This window comes from Panthera onca, chromosome B3, assembly GCF_046562875.1.
Source record: "Panthera onca isolate mPanOnc1 chromosome B3, mPanOnc1 haplotype 2, whole genome shotgun sequence".
NCBI lineage: Eukaryota > Metazoa > Chordata > Mammalia > Carnivora > Felidae > Panthera > Panthera onca.
The window spans coordinates 68,296,607-68,323,482 of record NC_138344.1 but is presented as its reverse complement, the minus strand read 5'-3'; the positions used below and the strand labels follow the sequence as shown (position 1 = coordinate 68,323,482).

Here is a 26,876-nt window from a genome sequence, read left to right as displayed (position 1 = left end):
TCAGGGATTAAATGGCATTGGCCACATTTCATTTAACTTTTTCTTTCCCCGCTTTTCCACAGCCTGACCACAGCCCCACTGAGCAGGACGATAGGACTCCCGGCAGACTCCAAGCTGTCTGGCCACCCCCAAAGACAAAAGACACAGAAGAAAAAGTGGGATTGAAGTACACCGAAGCAGGTAATGGGAAAAGAAGCCAGGTACCCAGAAATGAATCCTTTGCTGCAGTGGCTTTTAGTGCTACTTCAGTACTCCCAGAATTTGAGTTTTTGTTTCGCTGTTAAATGTAAGATTGAAGCCTTTTCTTTTGGGTTGTGCTGTTAAAGGGAACCTTTGCACAGTTATCATTAATGAATCTCTCAGAGATGAAAGGTGAATGCAGTGGAATGAATGACGGGGGGCCAGGTGTGTAAAGTAGGAGAACCTTTGGGGAGCTAACCGAGCAGGTAGATTACACATTCCTCAGGAAGCAGGTGGTATTCTTCATACTGTTGGGAGCTGGCGGGGTTGCTGGAAGAGGCAGAGTATGATTCTCCAGAGCTGCAAACCGATTTGTTGTTTGTCTTTGAGAATGCTTTTGAGCTACAGGAACCTTGTGTGGAGTGAATGTACAGAGGCTGTATCAGTTACTCTTTCACTTTTGTTACACAAAGCTTTATTTAATGCATGGCCAATTTTAAAGCAATCTAACTCTCTGGAAACCTTCCCAGGAGCTTTGCTTGAATATGTTAAAATGGAACGGGCATTTAGATATTTTTACTCTAACTGGAAGGTTCACAGGGGGAAAAAAAAAAAGTAGAGGATGGCGTATCTTGATTGAATATATGTGTTTATGTATCTTGGATGAAAGCTCTTTGTTTTCGTCCTGATATTGGAAGATTATCTATTCAGGTTCATATTTTGCTGGTTGTCTTCGGATATGTGTGTACATGAAGATCAGTCTGTTTACGGAAAAAGGCTTTGCTTCCTATTCACTGATAAACATGAATGGATCAAATTTGGGGTGGTTTAGTAATATGTGGGTTTTCTGCAGTATCTTAAATTACTTTAGTGATTGAGAATACAGATATATTTTAAGTTGGCAGATGAATCTTCACTTCTACAATCTGATGGCTTTTAGCCTCCACTTACACAATTGCAAACTTGTGGCTCTCGCAAGGCATCAACTACTTCATAGCATTTTTTTTTTTCCTGTAGTGCTTGACTTACAGAATGAAAAGTGTCATAGCCTCAGCGAAAAAAATATATACAGCTGTTCCAGTCTTCTTGCCTGCAGTTGATTTTTTTCCAGAATTGGAGTGTTGGTGGTTGCAATAATTGAACCACCTACCAAGTTCTTTCTCATGATCTGGCACAGTTTGAACAATTAAAAGTGCTAATGTTTGCTTTCATGGAAAACCAGAACACTGAGAGTTCTGATTCCTAGTTCATATTGGTGATCCAAGTCTTGTCCCTGTTGGTGTGTTGGGGCAGTCTTCTGTATAATGACGGGCATTTGCTGAGTAGAGAAGTAACTAAATGTCATACATGGCTTTCTAATCCACTTCAAGTCCTATTTGGGGGCATTTATACCTCTACAGAGATTCCTCAGTCCATTTCCGGAAAGTCAGAGGAACACTGTAGTTGACCTCCTCAGTGGCTTTCCCAGTCTTGGCTTGTCATGAAATGTATTCTCACAGCTTCCTGAGGTCTTGGATGAGATGGGGGTGGGAAGTACCCTAATAGTGGGGCTCCTGGATGAGCTGTGACAGCACAGTGACCCAGAGGGCTGGGTATTGTCCGAAGAAGGCCTCCCAAGTCCCCAGCCGGTTCCCACGGGTGGCAGCACTTTCTTCCCATGCTGCCAGGTCTGGTGCTGCACTTTCTTAGAGGCTTCTAGGTGCTCCTTACTCTCCTGATGTCCTTTCGGTGGGTGTCAAAGAAGATAAAGTGCCTGCAGTTACCTATTTTTTACCCCATTACTTGATCTTAGCGTAGGGTTGCCTTGTCATTGATTGCTAATTTTGAGGAAGCTATAGCATTTTCCTTGTGATTTTCTTAAACTGTTGTTGAGAAAACTGGAGCCTTGTAAGCATTTGGTGTATTGTTTAAAGCATTTTATGTTGTTGCCATTGGTTTCCCTGCCTTGAGGGAAACCTACAAAATTTGCCACTCTGCAGAGACACAGAAACCGTGAGATTAGATTCAGGATATTTAAGGTGTTTGAAGTCTTATGCTTTTATGTCTTCAGTGCTCTTTATTTATCCTTAGGTGTATAAGACTCTAGCATTCCTATTTCAAGTGTGTTGTTGGAATTCTGTGCTGTGAACATTTAAGCCTGGTCCTTGGCAGAGCTGGGAAAGAAATGGTGTTTTTCATCATGAGTCCTACACTGTCCTTGTGCTGCCCTCAGACCCTTCAGACTTGCTACTGCTTGGATTTTCCTTTATACAGAGTTTATCATTCATTGATTTCCCCCCGCCCCCCCATCAAGGTCTTAAGAGATCACCTAATTACCATAAGTTCACCTTTTGTTCAAGGATAAAAAGAAAGCTGGTATCAGAGAATCTGTCCCTTTAAACTATGGCTTCTGGAGCTCTCTAGTCCTAGGAGGGTAGCTGGAGCCCACTGCTAAGAGGCTCTCTGCCACTCCCAGAGCCATCAGCATCATTTATAGTTAGTGACACTGCAACTACCTTCCTTGGCAGCTAAAGCCCATCGGAGCCTCCAGGGCCATCCTGGTAACACTGTGCCCACCATCGGGGGCTCTTCCACTGCCAGTGTTTGAGCTCTTGGAACTTCGGTGATGTGCCAGCTAAGAGAATCACCAGCACCCATCAGAGCCATCGTGCAGGAGACTTGTTGCAGGTGCTGGAGTTGACCTCTTCTGCTCAGTGAGCAGCCCCAGTGTTAACTCATTGGGCCTGAATTGCTCTACTCAAATAAGAGCACATTGCTTTCTGCCATCTCCTGTGCTGTGCCCTCTTACCTCATTGTCTATGCAGTCCTGCTTTGTGTTTGGGATGCCTCACACCTATTGGGAGTGGAAAGAGCATTTCCCTCCCTATTCCTGGGAATTGGGATTGGGACAGTCTGACTGACAGACCCCATGTTCTTCTCAGAATGGTCTTTCCTTCTTTGGGTATAGGAGTTTGCTGTTGAAACAAGCTTTGTGGGATGATCTTGGTTTTGTGTTTTGTTTTTGTTATTTTTGAGGAATCTCTTTCAGCGGGCTCCTCATAGCCTTAGGAGGTTCATCAACTCACGTTGATTCTGTGCCACTTGACTGTGCTGCAAGACCAGAAACATCTGGATGCGGTAAACTTGATTAGCTTTTGAAGCTTGAGGCAAAGTAAGACTCAATCACAGCAAAGTGAAAAGGTGTGTTGTGAAACCTAAAAGTGTATACCTTTATATGTAATGTGGCGAAAGCAATTTGTTTCTATGAGAAATAGACAACCAGTGCTCTCTGCTATTTCTCTTCTAACATGCTGTTTGGTACATGCTGAAGTTATATAAGGGTAAGTAACTTGCCCAGTTTTTTGTTGTGTTTTTTTTTAAATATTTTTATGTTTGTTTATTTTGAGAGAGAGAGAGACAGAGAGACAGAAAACACAAGCGGGGGATGGACAGAGAGAAGGAGAAACAGAATCCCAAGCAGGCTCTGTACCATCAGCCCAGAGCCCAATGTGGGACTTGAACCCACAAATTGTGAGATCATGACCCGAGCTGAGATCGAGTTGGACACTTAACCAACTGAGCCACCCAGACGCCCCCGTAACTTGCCCAAAGTCTTAAATAAAACCTGGAAAAAAAAAAAAAAGAAAAAAAATAAACAAAACCTGGAAAACACAAGGATCTTGGTACTGTGAATGGTTGAATCATAGAGTTAACATAGGGTTAAATGTTTTTTTTTCTCAAATATGAAAAAAATGTTCTAAATCATGTTAGGTCACTTTTATTTTCTTTTTGCTTTGTGAAGTTTCTTTGTTTTTTTTTTGTTTTTGGGCAATTACATATATTGCTGTATTAACTAGGGTTCTGTCAAGAATCAGGTGACCAATTCAGGGCACCTGGGTGGCTCAGTCGGTTAAGCGTCCAATTGTTGGTTTTGTCTCAGGTCATAATCTGGCGGCTTCATGGGTTCAAGCCTTGCATTGGGCTCTGCATTGACAGTGTGGCGCCTGCTTGGGATTCTCTCTCTCTCTCTCTCTCTCTCTCTCTCTCTCTCTCTCTCTGCCCCTTCTCAGCTTGTGCTATCTCTCTAAAAAACAAAAACTCAAAAAAAAAAAAAATCCTCTCTCTCTCTCTCTTTCTCTCTCTTTCTCTCTCTTTCTCTCTCTTTCTCTCTCTTTCTCTCTCTTTCTCTCTCTTTCTCTCTCTTTCTCTCTCTTTCTCTCTCTTTCTCTCTCTTTCTCTCTCTTTCTCTCTCTTTCTCTCTCTTTCTCTCTCTTTCTCTCTCTCTCTATTTCTCTCTCTTTCTCTTTCTCTGTCCCTCCCTGGCTTGTGCTATCTCTCTAAAAAAACAAATAAATAAAAACAAACAAATAAAACATTAGGTGACCAACTCAAACTGGATGATTTGATCCAGAGTTTGTTAGAAAGTCTTCACAAAGGTGTGGGCAGTGTTTAAAAAGGCACGAAGAGCTGGAGCAGTGTCTGGCACCACTAACAGTGAGAAGCTTTTAAAGCCTTAGACTTGAAGGGGCAAAGGGTAAGAGGAGCCACTGGGGAAATCCAGAACTTCAGAGGGAGGCTGAGTGGCGATGTGGCGAGGGCTACCCAACAGGAGCTGTGGCCCTCAGAGGGATGCAGCCAATCTATGGTGACTTGACAGGGAAGGATCTGGGAAATAAATAGCTGGACTTTGTTCTTGGTCTTGTTTCCCACCATCACTCCCAATGGCCAAAGACAGGTCAGAGGACTGGGAGCCATTTTACACCATTCCTTTAGGACAACGAGGCCCAGAGTAGGGCACCAAAGGGGGACGTGTGGATTTGAGGTAGCAAAGACAAGTTACCCAGCAAAGTTATATTCCTGGCAGGCTCCAGGTTAGAGAAGTTTGTAAATCTCCTCAGTCAGCATGGAGAATTGGCATACATTTATCTCCGTTACACTTGACCACACAGGGTTCTAATACAATGGCATGAAGAAATAGTCCTGGATTTTTTTTTTTTTTTTGGTTTGGTTTTTTTTGTTTTGCTTTGTTTTTAATACTGTGGGAAGATTAGGTCTTCTGCTTTAATTAGTTCATAGAAAATATAATGGCCATCATTCAGAGCCTTGTTCTGTAAATACCTTCTTCGCCTTAGTGTGGAGACTTTGTTTACTGATCTTGGAAAATCTTCTCTAAGTGTTAAATGTTTCCCTGTATTACAAAATAAAATAATACATTTTGGAAAGAACCAGAAATATCACAAAGCAAAAAAAAAAAAAAAAAGTCTCTAATTCTGTTTCCTAGAGAAACCATTGCCAATGTTTTGAATTCTGATGGGCCTATGTGAATTGAATACTTAAAAACTTTTTGATCATCTTGTATAGTCTGCTTTCACACTTGAAAATGTGTGCCTGCATTTTTTTTATTGACTGCATTTTAACAATGATTATATTTATAGAGATAGGGTTTTTCAAGGTATTTTGAGTTACATAAAAATGGAAATAACAGTTCTGTAAATATTTTTGTTTGTAAACATTTAATTAAGATACATTCCTTGTGGTATAATTGTTAAATGTAAGAGTATATGCCTTAATGTCTTCAATGTATATTAATTGCCAAGCTAGTTTCTTATATTTCATATGAAAACAGTACTTCTGAAACAGTGAAAACAAGTTTCTGTCTTTATCATTTGCTTTTAATTTTACTTGTGTCTGGTGTGAGGGCATTTTACGTATTTGTGTATCATCAAATCTATTTTCATTTTATTGTATAACTTTTCTTTTTTGGTTGAAGACCTCTCTTTGGGGCACCTGGGTGACTCAGTTGAGCATCCGACTGTTAATCTCAGCTCAGGTCTTGATCTCAGGGTTGTCAATTCAAGCCCTATGCAGGGCTTTGTGTTGGGCATGAAGTCTAGTTAAACAACAAAAAACCTCTCCGTACTCAGATCATAAATATTTTCAAATTTTTTAAGTGATATTTTCCCTAACTTTTCCTTTCTTCTTTCTTTCTATTTTACTTCAAAAATTCGTTTTGGTGCATAGCTTAAGGCAGAGATCTAAGACCACTTTTCCCCCCCTAAATTGCTAATTTTATAGTAGGCTCCTGTAGTGACTGTATGCAAAATTTGGGACTGTTTGGGGCTTTCTGTTGTCCTTATGTTTGTATTTTATATGGGTATCTTAATTATTTCAGCATTAAACTACATCTCAGGCTCTGTTTTCAAGTTTTTATGGAATTTTTTTTCAATATTAAAAAAAATCTTTTGGCTTGCTTATTCTTCCAGAAAATCTCAGTTTACCTTCGTTTCAAAAGGATCCATTTGGGATTTTTGCTGGTAATTGCACTGATGTATGAATTAATATGAAGGTACAAATGAGAATTGAGATCTTGAAAATGCTTAGGATTTTTATTCAGGAACATATCTTAAGCTGTTGAAATTTTTTTTTTTTTTGACTCAGTAAAAAAACCATTGCCTGAATTTTTTCTAAATATATTCCGAGGCATGTATTTAAAAAAACAAAACAAAACAAACAAAAAAACCCATGACATGAATTTGTGTCTTGTGATTCGTTTTTCCTAAAAGTCAAATGCATTCCTAAGAATCTACTGGCTTAAGTCACACCAGCTCTGAGGCCAGGACTAGACTGAATGAAGGCCACATTTTAGACTGACTGATGCCTGATATCAGGGGAACCTTACCTCTGTTTTACTCTGGTTAGTGATTCTAAATATTCTGAGCCTCCTTCAAAAATCTAATGAAGGTAGAAAGCTATGGAAAAAGACACTGCAGTGAATTTTGCATATATTTCAGCCTCTCCTGCCCCTCCCCCACAACCATCCCTGGACTTGCCCCCCACTTCCTTGTCCCCTTTGATACAGGTGCTCAGGCCAGAGCTGGCCTTCCTTTCCTGCTCCTCTCCTACTTTATGTTATGAAGGATGGCCTGAAATATATAATTACTTATCAAGAAACTTAAAAAAACCTATTATCATGGTGTGTGCCTCAGCATCCCAAGAAGAAATTAAGTTAATGTTTGTGAGTTTTACATAAAAATGGCATTGTAGGTTAAAGTCCCTGCCAGTTTCCCAAATAGTACCTTTTTTTTTTTTTTTTTTTTTTTTTTTTTTTTTTTTTTACCCACGGAAGGAGAAAATACAAAGAAAAGCCCTCGTGTTTTGTGAAACAAAATGAACTCTGCTTTCTTGGTTTTTCTTCCAGTGTGCATCTGGAAGAGCTCTTTTCTCTACTGGCTGCAGCTCAGACCTGGGGTGGGGGTGATGGCCTGTGGATGGCCCTGCAGAGAGTGAGCACCATGGCTTTTGTAGAAAAGAGGACCTAGCACAGCGTCATGGTTCCTGCGAGTGAGCAAGCTGTCAGTGTGGGTGGCATTTCTGGGGGCTTACACCACTCAGAACCTCAAAGCAGCTCAGGAACATCCCTCTACAGAGTATGTTGGTTCAGATAGGGAAATAACCCATTCCTCAACAAAGCTCCGCCCAACTTCTGGTTTGTTTCTAATTTGGGTTCCCTTGGTTATAAAGGATAGAGCTGTTCGCTACCCTTCCTGGTGAATCAGATATCCGTGCCTCACCAGCAAGGGAGAGCTATAAATATCTTTGAATATTTTATTGGCCTACTGTACTTTAAAAAACTTCTCCATTCATAGCTTACAAGCTGCATTAGCTATGAGTAGATTTTCCTTTAGTGTCCTGTATCTAGATACATCATCCCAAGTATCTTCTTTCACAGTCTAGGCAATAGATTTGTTCATTATGTATTTTATAGGCCTTTGTCACATGTCACCATCACTTGCATGGAGTTGTGGTGATAGCCCAGAAATTGGAAGCTGTACAGACTAAAAAGCAGGAAAGTCTTGCATTTTGTGGCTGTAGAAATAGGGTGTCCTGGGAAACGAGACGTGAACCTAATGTATATTAGGCTTCCACTTGCTACATAGATTGGTGTCGTAGAGAGGGAAATGGACTCTTTCAATAAAAATGAGAGCTAAAGTTTGATGTGAAGCAGAGGGAATCCCAAAATGTGGACCAGCAACTTGGCAATCTCCTATTGTGTGCCAGGAAATATTAGTAAAGGTCTGGTTCAGGGGAGTAGAGACAAGAGATAACAATATAGAACCTGAAATTTTAGAATATTAAAAACTCAGAGCTGCAAACATTTTAGAAATCATTTAGTTCATCATAGTCCTTTTACGTATGAGAGCCAAAGAGGTTATGACTTCCTGAAAGATACACATAATTAACAAAAGCTGGAATTACAATGGGAAGAGAGGAATGGCTGCTTCCAGTCAGGGAGGGGATGGAGAGTGATGGATTTTTTTTTTTTTTTTTTTTTTTACTGCCAATATACTGACATTTAAAGATCCAGAAAGGAAAACACATGGGGACCAGTAGCATTTAGAATTATTCTGGTTCTTTAAAAAAAAAAACAAAAACAAAAACAATGGGACCTGAGTGAGTCAGTCTGAATAATAAAGGAAATCCTAGGAGTACCATATCAGCTCATAGCCACAAAAATTAACTAAGGTCATTTGATGTTGCCTTTTTGACTCCCAGACATTTAAAAAGGGGAGTTTTAATGGTATTTTTAGTGGTATCGAAGGCTGACTGAAGCAATTAAAGCAAAAAATGCTTCTTAAAAACAATGCTCTGGTTTGCGGAATCTTGCAAAGTTCAGGTAGAGCTCGTTTTGGGGCCAGTTTGTGTATACATGTACTTGATTGTAAGAGATACTTGAACACTTTTATGTTAATGGTTGTATATTCAGTAGTTTTATTGTGTCCTGGAGAAAATAAACTGAGCTCTCAAATCTACTTTGAAGCTTCTTTGGGAAGACAAGAATGAAGTTTGTACCATATCTTATGCCACACTTTTACAAATCCCTCCTGCCGATATTTTTCTTCTTCCTTAAAAACTTATCCAGGGGCACCTGGGTGGCTCAGTCAGTAAAGTGTCCGGCTCTTGATTTCGGCTCAGGTCATAATCTCACAGTTCATGAGATCCTGACCCGCACTGGATCCCTGCCTGGTGTAAAGCCTGCTTAAGATTCTCTCTCTCCCTCTCCCTCTGCCCCTCCCCTGTTCTCGTGCAAATGTGCACATACGTGTTACATAAATAAATGTTACAACAAAAACCCACCTATCCAGGTGGCCCCATTTTTCTTCTCTTTCTCAAATCTCCATCTGTTTGCAGCTTGCTGAGCGTTCTTTCTCTGGCTTCTCCCCCAAGCAGCCACTCTACATCCTGCCTCAGCATCTTCCCCTGTGGCCCCTCTTGTTTCCTTCCTCTTGTTCCCCTTTAGTGGGCTCATAGCCATCAACCATTTCCATGAAGTCAGAGCTCTCACTCCTTCATAGAAAGCAGCTACAAAACTGTAAAAATTTTCCTCCTCTGCAGAACAAATTATTGTTGTCCTGAGAAATAACCACAAGGTTTCAGTGTCTAAACTCTGGAGCATTTCCCTCCAAATAAAGGGAGACTGTGGATAAGAGAGTAAGAACATACAATGAGGAAAGAAGATGGTCTCGAGACAGAACCAGAGGAGGGAAATCTTGTGGACACACCTAAGTTAGGAATAAACCTTTGATGCAGGTTTCATGAGTTTGTGCAAGGTGTGGACTTGAGTGTGAAGCTTGGCTCTGTTCTGTAGTAGTTGTGACCAGAGTTGATACCTCGGTTATAAAAGGGAGGACAGGGGCACCTGGGTGGCTCAGTTGGTTGAGTGTCTGCCTTCAGCTCAGGTCATGATCTTGCGGTCCATGAGTTCGAGCCCCGCGTCGGGCTCTGTGCAGACAGCTCAGAGCCTGGAGCCTATTTTGGATTCTGTGTCTCCCTCTCTCTCTGCCCCTCCCCTGCTCATGCTCTGTCTCTCTCTCTCTGTCTCAGAAATAAATAAACGTTAAAATTTTTAAAAAATTTAAAAAAAAAAGGGAGGACAATGATAATAATTGTAAATAACTATAGTAAAGATAAGCTGAGATCATTGTGATGCCACTGAATTATATTGACTTTTTTAAAGCCAATTTTTATTGAAGTGTAACATATATATGGAAAAGTCAAATTTTAAGTGTATAGCTCTGAGCTGTAACAAAGAGAACATGCAAATCAGAAGCCCCCAACTTGCCCCCTTCCAGTAACCACAATTCACTTTTCTTCAGAAGAAACCACGATCCTGCTTTCTAACACTATAGATATGTTTCACCAGCTTCTGACCTTCATATAAACCGACTCGTTTGTGTCTGGCTTCTTTCCTTCAACATTACACTTTGGAGAACCAGACATGTTGTGTGTACCTGTAATTCAGTTATTTTCATTGCCCTATAGTATTTCGTTATATAAATATATCATAATTTATTCTAATGATGATGGACACTGGTGTTGTCCCCAGGTTTGGGCTGTTAGGAATATGTTGCTGTAAACTTCCACATACATGTCCTTTGGTGCACATAGGAACAATTTCTCTTGGGCGTATACTCAGTAGAACTGTTGGTCACAGGGTATGTCTGTATTTAATGTCAGTAGATGATATCAAGTTTTCCAAAGTGATGGTAACACAGTTTTTTTTTCTTGTACAAATGCAGCCATGGAACAAACCCAAATGTCTGTCATCAGGTGAAAGAGTAAACAAATTGTAGTATGTACAATAAGTAATAGGATACTTCTGGGGCTCCTGGGTGGCTCAGTCGGTTAAGCCTCTGACTTCAGCTGAGGGCATGATTTGTGGCCCATGAGTTTGAGCCCCACATCAGGCTGTGTGCTGACGGAGCCTGGAGCCTGCTTCAGATTCTGTGTCTCCCTCTCTCTCTGCCCCTCCCCTGCTCATGCTCTGTCTCTCTCTCTCTCCCCCTCTCTCAAAACTAAACTTTAAGAAAAAAATTAAAAAAATAAAGTAATAGGATACTTCTCAGCAATAACCACTGATACACAGCATGGATTAATCTTTTATGCTGAGCAAAAGTAGCCTGATAGGACATCATACTGTACATTTCCATTTGTCAGGTTTTCTAGAATTAGCAAAAGTAATCAGTCAAAAAAATCACATCAGGGGTTGTCTATGGCTGGAGTGGAGGAGTTGACTGCACAGCAGTGTGCAGGAACAGTTTGGCGGGACATCTGATTGTGAGGTTGAACCCTGGGATTCATTTGTCAAAACTAATCAGACTGTACACTTAAAGTTGAGCATTATATCATACCTCAATGAAATTAATTTAAAAAATATTCTTTAACCAAATACTATCCTTAATCATTTCCAAAGCTATATTTACATATACGCTTACTTTCTGACTAACCATGGGTCCTGTTCTACAATTACTTTATTTTATTCTCAGTAATTCTCCTTTTTGATTGGATTTTTCACTTTTAAAGCTTTCTAATGTTACTTTTTTTGTTTTCATGATGGTGACAATTTATACTCCAACCACAAGTACATCACAGGTCTGAGTGTTCCATATCTTTGCCAACATTTGGTGGTGTTGGTCTTTCTAATTTGAGCCATTCTGGTTTTTTGGTATTTAAAATTTTTTTTTAATCTTTATTTATTTTTGAGAGAGAGGGGGACAGAGTGTGACTGGGGGAAGAACAGAGAGAGAGGGAGACACAGAATTTGAAGCAGGCTCCAGGCCCCGAGCCATCAGCACAGAGTCTGATGTGGGGCTCAAACTCATGAGCTACGAGATTATGACCTGAGCCAAAGTCGGACACTCAACCGACTGAGCCACCCAGGTGCCTCATGAGCCATTTGGGTTTTAATTTGTGTTTCCTGATCAAACATTCTTTGATATGCCTTTTGGCCATTGGATGGATATTCAAGTTCACTGTTCATGTCACTTGTCGGACTTTAATAGGTTGTCTTTTATTATGTTGTGAAGAAGTACTTTTTATCTGCTTCATATGAGCCCTTTGGTTACTTGTTTTGAAAGTGTTTTCTTCTGCTCTGTGGGTTATCTTTTCTCTCTCTCTCTCTTTTTTTTTTTTTAAGTGTATTTATTTATTTTGAGGGAGAGAGAGAATCCCAAGCAGGCTCCATGCTGTCACCACGGAGTCTGACTTGAGGTGAAACCAGGAGTTGGACGCTTAACTGACTGACACCCAGGCATCCCTATCTTTCCTCTCTCTTAATAGGGCCTTTTGATGAACAGAAATTCTCAGTTTTAGTACAATCTTGTCCTTATGGTTAGGGTATTTGGAGTATTCTTAAAGTAACCTTTCCCTGACTCTGTCATGAAAATATTCTTTAAAAAAATTTTTTTTAATGTTTATTTTTTTTTTGAGAGAGACAGAGAGACAGAGCATAAGCAGGGGATGGGCAGAGAGAGAGGGACACAGAAGCTGAAGCAGGCTCCAGGCTTTGAGCTGTTATCACAGAGTCCGACATGAGGCTTGAACTCATGAGCTGTGAGATCATGACCTGAGCTGAAGTTGGACGCTTAACCAACTGAGCCACCCAGGAACCCTGAAAATATTCTTTTAAGTTATCTTAAAAAGGCATTAGTGCTCTTCATTTGTCATTTGGACCTACAATACTCTGGGTGTTGATTTTTGTGTATGAGTTGAAGGGGAGTCAAGTTTGTTTTTCCCTTACCCGAGCTATCTTGAATATTTTCCTGAAAAACCCACTTTCCCCTGACTGTACCAACTTTCTATTCTGCTCCACCATTCTCTAAGCTTGTCTAACCTTGTAACAGTTTAATACTGTGTTAATGACTATAAATTTGTAATAAGTCATGGTCTGCAAGTGTATAGTCTTACCTTGGTTTTCTCAGCTCCCTGTATTTCCATACATATTTTAGAATTTTTATCAAACTTGTTACAATTTTACTTACATTGACATCTTGACAATACTAAGTTTTTAATTTCATAAACAAACCTTTCCACAATCAAATACTTACTTAGATACAGTCTTCTCTAATTTCTCTCATTGTTACAGTTTTATCTTAGAGGTTTTATACAATTTCCTTTAAACTCAAATTTATTCCTAAATATTCTCAAATTTTTGATGCAGTTGAGCATAGGTTTTTTAAAAATCTAATTTCTGACTTTTTTGTTAGAATCTCTCTCTTACTATCTCTCTCCTGCCTTTGACCTTGTATTCAACTTTGTATCTTGCAAACTTGCTACCACATGGTGGTTTTTATTATGGAAAAATAAGATCTTTCCATGACAGTACATGAAAAACATTTTCATTCTGCCTCATTTTTTTAATGGCTGCAGAGTACTCAATAAAATAGTAACTGTAACTTATTGAACTATTCCCTTATTGATCCTTTTATTACTTAGAATCTTTCACTGTACAACAATTTCATGAAAGCATTGTCTGCATCTATGTTGTGCATACTTGTAAGTACTTGGATAGGATAGAAGCAGAATTGCTGTTAGAATCCTTGCCACTTTTAACCACTGGTAGATACGGCACAATTGCCCTCTTAAAATATTGAAGCAATTAATACTAAACTGAAACAAGAATGTCCGTTACTCACACTTCCCCAATATTCATTTAATTTATGCCAACCTGATATTAAAAATACATAGTATTGTTTTTAATTTGTCTTTTTCTGATACATCGTTGGACATCTTTTCATTTTACCTTTTGTGACTTCCTTTCTGCTTTTCTTTTTCCTTTTATTAATTGGGTCCTTAGTCTTTATTCTTACTGACTTGAAGGAGCTTTTTATATATTAAGGGAATTAGTCTTTTGACTCACATATGTATTGCAGTCTTGGTCTCTACTTTGCCACGTTGTTTCTCTTCTGTCGTCCTTCCTTACATGGAAATTTTATGTTTTATGTAGTCATAGTCCTATATTTTCTGGATTTGTTTTTGGTGATGGTTTTAAAGAAGACTTCCCTAACCTAAACTTTAACAATATGTATGCTTTAGCTGACACACACCTACATATGTTTGGATTTTTTTTTTTTTTCAATCTAAAATTTTTGTGTATGTTTGGTATAGATAAAGGTATGTCCAGCATGGCTATGTGCTGTAATGATTAGGGAGCTTGGGCTGTGGAATCTAATGTCATGGGGTTGAATTTGAGGCCTCAGCAATATAGAAGCAAGTTAATTACCTTTACTGGACAAATTACTGGGCAAGCTGATTATTTATGCTTCAGTTTCCTTGTGTGTGTGTGTGTGTGTGTGTGTGTGTGTGTGTGTGTGTGTGTGTTAAAGTTATTTTAGTAGTGAATGAACTAATGCATTTGAAGATCTTAGTACAGTGCCTGGCACATTGTGAAACCAAAATAATGTCAGCTGCTCTTAGTTTTGTTTTTGTTCCGGATGGTAACTACGTGCTCCAATACCACTTAATAAATAATTATTGCTACGCAGATATGGAGTGCCAACTCTCATATACATAAACTCCTTTCTGTAGGCTGACCTATTTCTAGATACTTTAATATTTTTTGTTACTAGGTTTATCTAGGCCTTGTGCCAATTTTTATGTCTTTGCAGCTGGTGTAAAGTTACTTAATTGCCTGGCAATTCAGATCACCTCCGTTCTGTTTGTCCATCTAAATTTTGTTTGGGTAGTTGTGTATGTACACTTTTGTAGGTGAACTTGAAAGTCAGTTTCTCAAGGTCTATGAAATGATCCCATGGAATTTTATATTATTATATTTAATTGTATTAAGTTATAGATCAATATAAGGGGGCCTGATAATACTGAGTCTTCCCAGGGTGCCTGGGTGGCTCAGTTGGTTAAGTGTCCAACTCTTGATTTCGGCTCAGGTCATGATCTTGTGGTTGGTGAGACTGAGCCCCGCATTGGGCTCTGCATTGACAGTGGGAACCCTGCTTGGGATTCTCTCTCTCTCTTCCTCCCTCTGTTCCTCCCCACCCTCCGGCCTCTCCCCTTGCTCTCATGTGCTCTCTCTCAAAATAAATAAATAAACAATAAACAAACAACGAACAAAACCTGAGTCTTCTTATCCAGGAACATAATTTATCCTATTCAGGATTTTAATGTTCTTCAATAAAGTTGTACAGTTTTCTTAATAGCTGGTGCACATTTAAATTTCTGCATATTTGATTATAAATAGGATCCATTTCTCATTATGTTTTAAAATTGTTGGCATAACAAAGTGATTTCCATATTTCTAATTCTAACTTTATGCTTGTATTGGTTCTACTAGTTTTTCAGTTGAGAGCCTTGGATTTTTTTTTTTTTTTTTTAGACAAATCACGACAATTTATGTTTTTTAACTGTAAAATATGCATAATGTAAAACTTACCATCTTAACCATTAAAACTTTGTTATTTTATTCATTCCAAAGCATTTTTTCACACTTTGTATATGTAATGATTTCCATAATAGACAAATAGGCATTAACCATTTTAAGTACAGTTCACTAGTTTTAATGATGTTCATGGTGAACAGCAGATCTCCAGAACTTTTCCATTTTGCAGAACTGAAGCTATACCCATCACAGAACTCCTGGTTTCCCTTCTTCCCTTAGACTCTGGCACCCGCCTCTCTACTCTCCGTTTCTATGGACTCTATGGAGTCCTCAAGATTGCTCTATGCTGTAACATGTAGCAGAGATTCCTTTATAAGGCTGGGTAATACTCCATGTATATACCTCATTTTGTTTATCACGCACCTATTGACGGGCTCTTGGGTTGCTTCTCCTTTTTGGCTATTGTGAGTAGTGCTACTGTGAACACGGGTGTTCAAATACCTCCTTGATCCTGTTTTCTTTCAGTTCTTTTGGGTGTAAACACAGAAGTGGGATTGCTGGATCATATGGGAGTTGTATTATTTTTTGAGGAACCCCTGTACTGTTTTCCACAGCCACTGCATTTGTTGCCCTACATGCCTCCCAACAGCACACAAAGGTTCTGGTTTCTCCATGTTATTGCCGACACTTGGTATTTTCTGTTTTGTTTTTTGTTTTTTGTTTTTGTTTTTTTTTTTTTAGAGTAGCCATTCTGATCGGTGTGCAGCAGTATCACATTTGTGATTTTGATTTGCATTTCTCTAATGATGGGAATCTTCATGTGCTTACTGGTCACTTGAGTATCTTCTTTGGGGACATGTCCATCCAAATGTGATTTTGATTTGCATTTCTCTAATGATGGGAATCTTCATGTGCTTACTGGTCACTTGTGTATCTTCTTTGGGGACATGTCCTTCCAAATCCTCTGCCTCTTTTCAATCAAGTTTTTAACAGTAGAAAATGAAACATAAGTTGTTACCTATCTTTTTTCTCGTCCTTTGCTACTGCCTCGGCCCTCCAAAACAAAGCTGGAAAAGTAGTGAATAGTACACATTGTTGTGTTATTCCTGATTATGTAGGCTTCCTTCTAATGTTTATAGTTAGGCCTTATTTTGGTTGCCTATTTGTGGCCAATAACCTTTATGAAGTTAACATTCTTTATAGACTGGGCTTTCTAAGTGTTAATATCACAAAAAGAAATTTGAATTTACTATATTAAAATGAAGGGCATATTTATTGAAATGACCATCTGATTTTCTTTATTCTGATTATCTAGTGATTACGTTTCAGATTTGTTAGTGAGGAACTATCTCAGTATTCTTGGGATTGTCCTATGTCCTCATGATGAAATACTGAATTTGATTTGCTGATTTTCTGCTTATTTTAAATAAGGAAAAGTCTTAGCTGAAAGTAATGAATTTTGTGAATTTACAATAAGGGAAACTAAAAAACTATGGAGACGTTTCTTATATTTTAAGTAGCAAAGTATATGATAACCTTGCAGCAAAACCCTAGATTTGTTAACATAGAAATGACAACCAAATGATTTTCAGATGATCTGCCCTTTGTTTCAGATGATTCTGCCCTTTGTTCTCTTTTCCTAAACGTTAAGATTTCTTCCTCAGTGTACCACTAATCAACATAAGTAGAAGAGAGCTTTGAAAAAAACTGCTATTGTGTGTTGAGCTACATGCCATAGGTAGGATGACTCCTAGGGGTTTCTCTGGACTTAGAACACATTCTATCTTGTGTTGTAATCTTAGAAGGTGCAGGTAAATGGCTGTGACATCAGAGTTACTCATGCTCCTTAGATTATATCTAACTCTGATTTGGCAACAGTCTAGGAGATTATTAGTGTTGAATTCATTGATGTTATTAATGGCACAATTACAAATAATAATGTATTCATTTAGCAAATGTTTACTGAGCATCTATTATGTACTGGTAAGTGTGATAAGTGCTTGGAATACAAAGATGAATAAGATAAGATCCTTGAACTCAGTCAACCCCCCCCCCCCCCACCCTTGTTTGTGGAGAGGCAATAGGTAGGCAAAAAGAGTAGGGTGGGAGAGAGGTGAAAAGTACACAAATAATTACAATAAAACATTCTATGCCCTGAGTAATACATATAAACATATATGTACATAGATTATGTATACTATGTATTTATAATGCTTATAGTAGAACACATAGGAAACTATGATCAATCCTCTGTAGAGTAATTAGCATGGGCCTTCTGAGCAAATTTGGAAGACAGTAGGCTAGGATAAGTCAGCTGGAAGCAAGGTGGACCAAACATGCAGAGGAAAGACAGAGCAGGGTTTGTTTGAAGAAATGCTAGTAGTTTATTATGACTGATAGATAAAACAAAGGAAATGGTATGCAAGGTTGTTAAGCCTGTAGACTTGGAGGAAGCCAAGTCTTTGAGGGAGAGAAATTATATAGGACCTTAGGCTATGGATAATGGGGGGAACCACTGAAAGGTTTTAGGTAGGGGAATAATAGGACCACATAGGGATTTTGTAAGATTGCTCTAGAGGTATTGAGGGTAATTATGGAACAGGGATGGAACTGAGAGTTGCTCTGGGCAAGTAGGAAGACCAGTTTGGAGTTCCTTGTAGTGGTCCAGAGGCTGGATGATAAAGGCAATGATTGCTATCTTCTTGTGAATGGATACATTAAAAAATCTTTATTTATGATGCTGAATGATTATGGTTGTTAGAGTTAAAAATCAGTAGATACTTTTGGTTTCATTTTAGGTGATGACTTAAATACATCTTGCTAAACCTATTGCCAGGACTGTTAAGAGAATAAAATGAGGTAATTTCAATTGAAATCTTCTTTTTCCCAGCCTTAATAGCAATATATATTAGCCTTTATTATGTCGATAGGTTACCCGATTTGTAGATAAAAGGCGCTCAGCTCTAAGTCAATCTGCCTGAAATTAACTCACATAAAGTCGGTTGCCTAAAACCATTTTACCTAGGTTAATATTCTCAACAGTCTGTTTCTATATGAAACAGTTGGTAATTGTTATGATGGTGACACTCAGACAAAATAATGCACTGCTGGATCCCCAGGGCCTCTATAATGAGCCACTTTCTTTCTGAGGACATCAACTGCTCCTTCCTTGCCAACAAAATCAATATCCTAGCTTTTGAACTTGGTGAATTGTTTACCTCTGCCTTTTACCCCAAACTTGGAGCATTGCTTCCTTTAGAAAGCCTTGGAATCCCACTTTCTTGGGGAAACTTTCTGAAATCCTTGGCTTCCAGGTACTGCTTATGGGGGGGGGGGGGTCTTTTATTGTGGAATTTTCAAATCTTAATAGTGTTAACATTTTAAGTGTTTATTTTATCCCCCAATTAAGTCTTTCCCAGTCTTGAGTGTGTGTGTGTGTGGGAGGGGCAATCTGGGAGCCTGCTAATTCAGATATCTAGGGTAGGGTCCATGAATTTGCCTTTTTCACAAGATACCCAGGCATTTCAGAGTAGCATTCTTGAAACTGGAGGACACAGAAGTATCTTCTAAGGGTTATAGTGGGGGGATAGGTGATTTTGAGAAAATTTCCAAATTCTTAGCTTTCCTTAGTGTTCTTAATTTAAATGAATTTTTCTTCTAATGTATAAGGAAAAGCTGAAGTCTCACCTATACTAAATCTTGCTATACCTTTCTCATGTATAAAAACCTCCAGAGTATCAAAGGATAATTCCAAATACTGGTATCTGGGAAACCTTTAGTAGAGCACCAAAAAACAAAACAAAACAAAATCTGTTCTGGCCATTCCAGTAAAAGATACATTTCCAGTTAAATTTTAATGTTTAATAATCACATTAAAGTGTTTTCATGTACTAGGTATTAATAAAAATTTTTGATAATTCAGTCCAGAACAGATATTCTTGTGATCCTAGAAACTTCTATTTTTTTCTTTTTTTAAATGTTTATTTATTTATTTTGAGAGAAAGAGAGTGTGCAAGCCGGGGAGGGTCAGAGACAGAGGGAGAGAGAGAATCCCAAGCAAACTCTGTCTGTACTGTCAGTGCAGAGCTCAACATACAGCTCGAACTTAGGAACCATGAGATCATGGACCTGAGCCAAAACTGAGTTGGATGCTTAACTGACTGAGCCACCCAGGTGCCCACCCCCAGGAAACTTTTAAAAGTCAAAATATTTTTATATTTGTATCTCATAGAAATTACGAGAGTGAATAATAATAGGCATTCAGACACAAAACTATATTACTTTTGGGTAAATTCCAAAAAAAAAAAAAAAAGGGTAGAAGAAATTGAAGTGTCTTGAAGGATGAAAACGAACCATGTAAAATTTCCAAATGTTAAGGCGGGGTTTGTTCGTGGCCTTTTTAAACAGATAATGCTGAGTGGCAAGTCTTGGTGCTATTAGATTCCATTAGCTACATTGAAAAGTGTAACAGTTTTATTTTTAAGATCTCGATTTTGACAAACTCTGCAGAATCTGTCCTGTGTAACTGTATAAACTTACAATGAAAAATTTTAGATTGCAATTTCAAAATGTGTGAGGACTATGTTATTTCTGGGGAAAAATTTCAGTGGTTGCATGAGCAAAAGCATTTGAAAAGCACCTTTCTAGTTTACAGTTTGAAAAATACTGTGTCAGACTCACCTGTGACCAGGTTACAATCGTAGATGATGGGAGCTGCTCTAGGAATGATAATGGACATGATAATAACTGACACTTATTTAGTTGTGAGTGCCAAGTGAAAGTGGCAGGTTCATTTCTGCAAAAGGTGTCAGTAGTGTTTGTCTTTCCAAGGGCATGGCCAAGCTCCTTTCCCTGTGGCTTACTGCCTGGTTTTCAGTGGCTGTGACTGGACCCTAAGGTTAGAAAGGACAGTTCTCTCCCGTATGAGCCTGCTCAGAAAACTTGCTCCTCACCCCAGCTCCCCCTGCACCTGCAGAGTCAGCTGGTCTGTACAGACTCTGAGAGGAAGCTCACTCACCCTCAGATGAGCTGTGGGGTGTTTGCAGGAGAGCAGGAACGTGGCTGTGTCTACCTGGAACCAAGAGATTCTGTCCTGTTGTGCTGTCCCTGGAGAACCGTCCAGCTTCAGTGTCTGGGGTATGAGCTGATCTTCCAGAACTCTGAGACTGATTCCTGAGAGATCAGCAAGAAAGGAGTGCGGTTTCTGTCTTCACTTTATTTCTTAATTTCACTATGGGTCAGAAGTGATATAAGTCAGTTACTGCAAAGTTCAAAGTCATTTAAAAAAAAATAGGTGTGAATGGTTATAACCCTGATAAGATACATAGGACAAAGAACAGAAGGAAATACAGCAAAATGTGAACTGTGGTTATCTTAAAGGGGTGAGTTTTCCTTTGTTTCCTAAGTTCTAATATCAAATATAAGCATGCCTCTATTGTCATGGCAATTTAGAAATCTTTTCTAAATTATCCTCTCTGAGAGAGTGGATATTAGGCATTCATAAATGGTACAAATGGATACTCTGCCCTTGTATTAGAAGAGGGAATTCCGTATTCTGCAGATAATAATGAATATTTTACATCTGCCAAGACACATAGAAATGAACTAAATGCTATACGTGAATTAAATAATTAAATTTTAATACTTATTGTAATGCAATGAAGTAGATAATTATTTTTAATTTAATGATGAGACTACTGTGGCTTAGAAAACTTGAATACTTTTCATGGTCTTTACAAAGCTAGTAAAGAGAGGTGCCAATTCTTGAGTCCCGGCAGTTGGCTCCAGAACCAGTATTTTGTGCTATTAAACTGACATTTCAGCTAACAACATGCTGTTTCCTTTCAAGATAAATAAAGAGACATTTCTAAGAAATGAGGATTCACTTTGGAATGAATGGAAAGAAATAAATATGGGCTATACAGTGATAATGAGTGGATAAAATCTCATAACATTGTGTTATTTTTTTAAGGGTTATTTATTTATTTGGGGGGGGGAGGGAGAGAGTGTGAGTGGGGGAGTGGTAGAGAGAGAGAAGGAGAGAGAGAATCCCAAGCAGACATGGGGCTCAATCCCATGAACCATGAGATAATGACGTAGCTGAAATCAAGACTTGGATGCCTACCTGATGGAGCCACCCTGGGCGCTTAAATTTTGTGTGAAGTGTTTAACATAATAGACACTCAAGTGAGAGTGTGTATTTCAAATAAAACTGTTCAGTGGTAGTGCTTGAACACTTCTACATGCCAGGCTATGTTTTAGACATTTGAATTACATCAGTGAATCAAAACAGAAGAACATTTGTGCCTTCAAGGAGCTTGCATAGAGATGGGGGGGGTGGGAGCAGGGGTGAATACAGATAATAAAGAATTATGGCAAATAAATCATATATTAGATGGCAATAAATGCTATGGGAAAGAAAAGCCAGACAGGAAGCATTGAGACTGTGGTAGAAGGTTGGTTGCAGTTTTAGATAGAGGGATTAGGGTAGGACTCAATGAGAAGGTGACATTTGACCAAAGATGTAAGGCAAGAGAAAGAGATAAGACAGTGCAGGAGAACAGCCAGTGTGATGACTGAGTACAGGATGTGTGCGGTGTGGTCTCTGTAACTGGAACAGTTAAGCCACCAGCCGGAAGAAGTTCTTAGCCTGGGGTCTAAGGACCTCTAAGGGGTCTGGGATAGAATTCAAGGGTTTATTAACTTGGATTAGAAAAAAATTCATTTTTATCTATAATAACAACATCTAACGGAAACTGAACATTTCTTTCAATCATGAATGTAGGCAAAAAAGCTCTAACTTACTAGAATCTATGACCTTGTCAGCAATAGAAATGGCACATATTATCGCATTACATTATAGCTGTTGTGGGTATCTTAAAATATGGTTTTGTTCATCAACACGTCATATCAAAATTATGTTAGTAATTAGGCCTCCCACCAGCTCTTGTTATTTAATGTACTAACAAAGGAGTACATTTGTTACTGTATTAAAATAAAAAATATTTTGACAAGGGAGTTGGTTTCCTTTGTAATCTATTGTATTTTACTTTATACATTTAAAAATATTGTTCTGAGAAAGGGTCCATGGACTTTGCCCACTGCCAAAGGGGTCCATGACACAAAGCAAAGATTAAGGAACGCCTGATGTGCAACATCACTGGCCACTGCAGGACACTGTTTGACACTGGCCTCTGTGCTGAGAATGCAATGGGAGCTGGTAGAGAATTTTAAGCAGAGCAGGACATGATTGACCTTGTGTTTGCAAAAACTCTCTTTAGCTGCTATGTTCAACTACAGACTAGGGCAGGGGTGAGGTGGCAGGTAGACCCAGGGTCACAGTTAATGGGTTATCACGGTGATTCAGATAGGAGATTGTACTTGCTCAGGACATGGTGGCTTGGACTACGGTTGTAGCAATGGAGACAGTAAAAGGTGGATTCTAGATTTATCTTGGAAATAGAACCATCAGGATTCAGCGATAGGTTGGATATGATGAAGAATGGTTAGGGATGATGTTAGGGTTTTTGACTTGAGCAATGGAAGGGTCAAATTGCTGTGGACTGAGGGAGAAGATTGGATGATAGAGGTAAGATCAGGCATTTTTTTCTGATGTTAAACTTGCGCTGTCAATTTGACATGCACAACGAAGTGTTAGCAGGCATTTGGATAGGAGTGTGGAGCTGGGGGGAGAAAGGTTTCTAAGCTGTAGATATACATTGGGAGTCATTGGCACATATAAAAGTTGGTGTTTAAAACTCAGGCTGAATGAGATGCTGAGTCTAGATGGAACAGGGGAACCAAGAGTGATCCTGGGGAACTCCAGCAGGAAGATGTTGGTACAAAGAATTGGAATCAGCAAAGTAAACCGAGAAGGAGTGTCCAGTGAGGTAGCAGGAAAACCAAAAGATCATGGAGTGCTGCATGCTAAGTGAAAAAAGACATAACAGAGAAGGACTGTGCCAAATGGTAGAGCAAGCAAAGTAAGGACTGAGAATTGGTCACTGAATTTAGAAACAGAATATTGGAGAGTACTGGGGGAAGGGGAGAAAAAGTTCAATTTGGAGTGACTTGAAAAGAAAATGACAATTGGAGATAGTATGTAGACAATGTTTTGAGGGTTTTTATTTTTATATTTTATTTTATTAATTTAATTTTATATATTTTATTTTATTTATTTTATTTTATTTTTTGAGAGACAGAGCATGAGCAGGGGAGGGGCAGAGAGAGAGGGAGACACAGACTCCAAAGTAGGCTTCAGGATCTCAGCTGTCAGCACAGAGCCTTATGCAGTGCTTGAACCCATGAACTACAAGAATATGGCCTGAGCTGAAGTCAGTCGTTTAACCAACCTAGCCACCCAGGTGCCCCTTGAGGTTTTGTGTTTTTTTTTAATGTTTATTTATTTTTGAGAGAGACACAGAACGTGAGTGGGGAGGGGCACAGAGAGAGGGAGACACAGAATCTGAAGCGGGCTCTAGGTTCTGAGCTGTCAGCACAGAGTCCGACGTGGGGCTCGAACTCATGAACCATGAGATCATGACCTGAGCTGAAGTCAGATGTTTAACCTACTGAGCCACCCAGATGCCCCTTGAGTTTTATTGCAATAGGACAAGGTTGGGGTAGTAGTGGGTAAGGCATGTGGAATTAAAAGAAGTACTTCATTTTGTCCTGAAAAGGATGGGAAAAATAATAGCATTTTTTATGCCAAAGAGAGGGTTCCAGTGGAAGGGGGAAATTCGATGTAGGAAGAAGGAAGAGATGCTGGAGTGCTCTTTTTAAGTACGTGAGTACGGTAGAGAACTTGTGTACTAACAGAGAGGTTGGCTTTGGTAAGAGTGGGGAAAATCCTCTGTAGTAATAGATACAAGGGCAGAGAATGTGGGTATCAATGGTGCTTGGTGGGAGGATGTGGAAGTTCTTGTAGGGGCTTCAGCTTTGTGAAGCAGGAAGCAAAGTTAGCAGTTAAGAGTAAAGATGAAATGATAATTAAAAAAAATTTTTTTTTAACATTTATTTATTTTTGAGACAGAGAGAGACACAGCATGAACGGGGGAGGGGCAGAGAGAGAGGGAAACACAGAATCTGAAGCAGGCTCCAGGCTCTGAGCCATCAGCCCAGAGCCCGACGCAGGGCTCAAACTCACGGACTGCGAGATCGTGACCTGAGCTGAAGTCGGACCCTTAACCGACTGAGCCACCCAGGCGCCCCGAAATGATAATTTTAATAACGGCTTAAGATCCATACCTGTGTGCCAGGCACTGTTGTAAGCACTGTATGAATGTTATCTTCATGACAACCTTGTCAAGCAGGAATCCTCATTCTCTCCTTTTGTGAATGAGGAAACAAAGACACAGACCGTGAAATAACTTGACCCAGGTCCCACTGCTTGTGAGTGGTAGAACTAGGATTTGAACCAGGCCTTCTGGGTCTAGAGTCTGTTCTCTCAGTCACCGTGATACCTATTGCCAAACTGACCTTCCAAAAGGTACTACGCATTTCTCTTTCTTAACCAGGGACCCTCTGTGTGCTACAAAATGAATTACTGCACTCTCTACCTCCAAGTAGACAAAGATAAAATGTTTATTTACCACATTGCCTGGTTCATAGAGGGTAGTCAATAAATGTGGATACTAACAAAGTTCTAGCAGCAGTAATTTTTTATTGGCAATGATGAGTTCAATATTTTATGATCCTATTGCTTTTCAGACAACATTTTGATGATTTAAAAGCGTTTCATGATTTAAAAGTGTTTTTCAAATGGACAAAAATAGTATCTTAAGCTTTGTTAATATTTCTTGGATTGCCAGCAAGGTTGAACACTTGTTGACAAGTTTGTAAGACACGGAAACAGTGACTCTGACTTTGTGTTTCTATGACATCTATTCCCACAGTTACTGGGGCAGTGAGCTGTAAAGGGAATGCATGGATTCGTGAGCTTGACTTCCAGCTTACTGGCTGTGAGAGCCAAAGGGGATGGACCAGGCAGAGGCCGGATGGCTGGATGCAATCTGGATGCTTGTGCAGCTGTCGCTTCTCTATAAGGAGCAACTGTGAATGTGGCTCCAGGAGTCGCCTTCATGAAATGAAGCACATGACGACAATTGGAAGGGGGAAGGAGTAAATGTTGCTAATGATGAATGGATACAGTGATGGCCCCATGGAAAAAACCTGTGGACGTGTGGGGATGAGTTGGTGCTGATGAGTTGGTGCCATGAGCGATGGATTTCAGGAAACCACTAATTGGTGTGGGTCTCCCGGAGAGGACCGTGTCTGAGTCAGATCTGCTTTGTGGAATGTGAATCCTGAGGAAGTCCATGTCCTCAGGCTCAATAGCGGCAGATACTACATAATGCTGGCTCCTTCTGGTGGTGATGGCAGAAAGCTTAGGTTGGTGTACCATGATGTTTTTTTGTCCTTTTCCATGAATACTGAGCTAGTGTGGCATTAAGGGTGGAATTTATAAGCAGGCTTTCTGGTTGCAAATCCCGGTTGTATTCCTTATTACCTATGCAAAAGTGGGCGAGTACTTAATCTGTTTCTTGCTTTACCTTTGGGGACAATAATAAAAGTACCTCCCACATGAAACTTTTATGAGGATTAAATGACTTACAAATCTATTTCACTTAACATGTGATACACATTTTCCAGTTCTGAAATTATGGTGTGTTTTACAATTGATGACATTTTATAATTATTGGTAGCATTTTCTTCTTTCTTACTGGTACATGAATACCAATGAATCTTAGAACCAATGGGTGTCTTTTTTTTTTTTTTATTTTTTTTAATGTTTATTTATTTTTGAGACAGAGAGAGACAGAGCATGAACGGGGGAGGGTCAGAGAGAGGGAGACACAGAATCTGAAACAGGCTCCAGGCTCTGAGTCGTCAGCACAGAGCCCGACGCGGGGCTCGAACTCACGGACCGTGAGATCATGACCTGAGCCGAAGTCGGCCGCTTAACCGACTGAGCCACCCAGGCGCCCCAATGGGTGTCTTGTATTTGAGGAAATATGTATTAGAAAAGCATTAAACATGGCTTGGTAATAGGAAATGCTACATAAGTGTTATCATTTATTTGGTTTTATAATCACAACCAGATCCTAAAGATCCCACTAAACCCATGAGGATATTTTTTACTGCAAGCTCCTTATCCTTGTACTGTGGGAGATCTTAGAAGTAAAACAAAAATCTAGATAAGTCAGAATATCAATTCATAGGGAGTCATGTGATCTTTTGGTCCTTTGTGGCTTCAGGGATGTATTATGTGACTTTTAAGGCTACCTTTACTTGTTATACTCCTCTCTTGACCTCCCAGGTCATACCCTCTACTTTCCTTTAATGACCATGTAGATAACCATGTGGACCATAGCTGGTTGTATCTCCACGTGGATAATCCATTTCAAATCCTGGCTTCACTCCCTTCCAGTGGTATTCTTTTCCACTTCAGTCAGCTATACTCTATATCCTCGACCTTATTTTTATCCAGGAGAGCTTTAATTTTGAAATTGAATGATAACCTCTCCATTTCTGTCCACCGCTTCTGTCA

General features: G+C 39.4%; 1 protein-coding gene across 9 annotated transcripts in view; it reads left to right on the top strand.

The window, feature by feature from the left end:
* Positions 1–26,876, top strand: part of FMN1 (formin 1) — a 425,066-nt gene that overhangs the window by 136,258 nt on the left and 261,932 nt on the right. For 7 of the 9 annotated variants that reach the window (XM_078448455.2, XM_078448448.2, XM_078448449.2 and 4 more), the window contains one exon: positions 63–180. The exons of the other annotated variants lie outside the window; for them this stretch is intronic. In XM_078448455.2, coding sequence (XP_078304581.2) covers positions 63–180 — 118 coding nt within the window. The remainder of the gene's footprint in view (positions 1–62; positions 181–26,876) is intronic. 9 annotated transcript variants of the gene reach the window in all.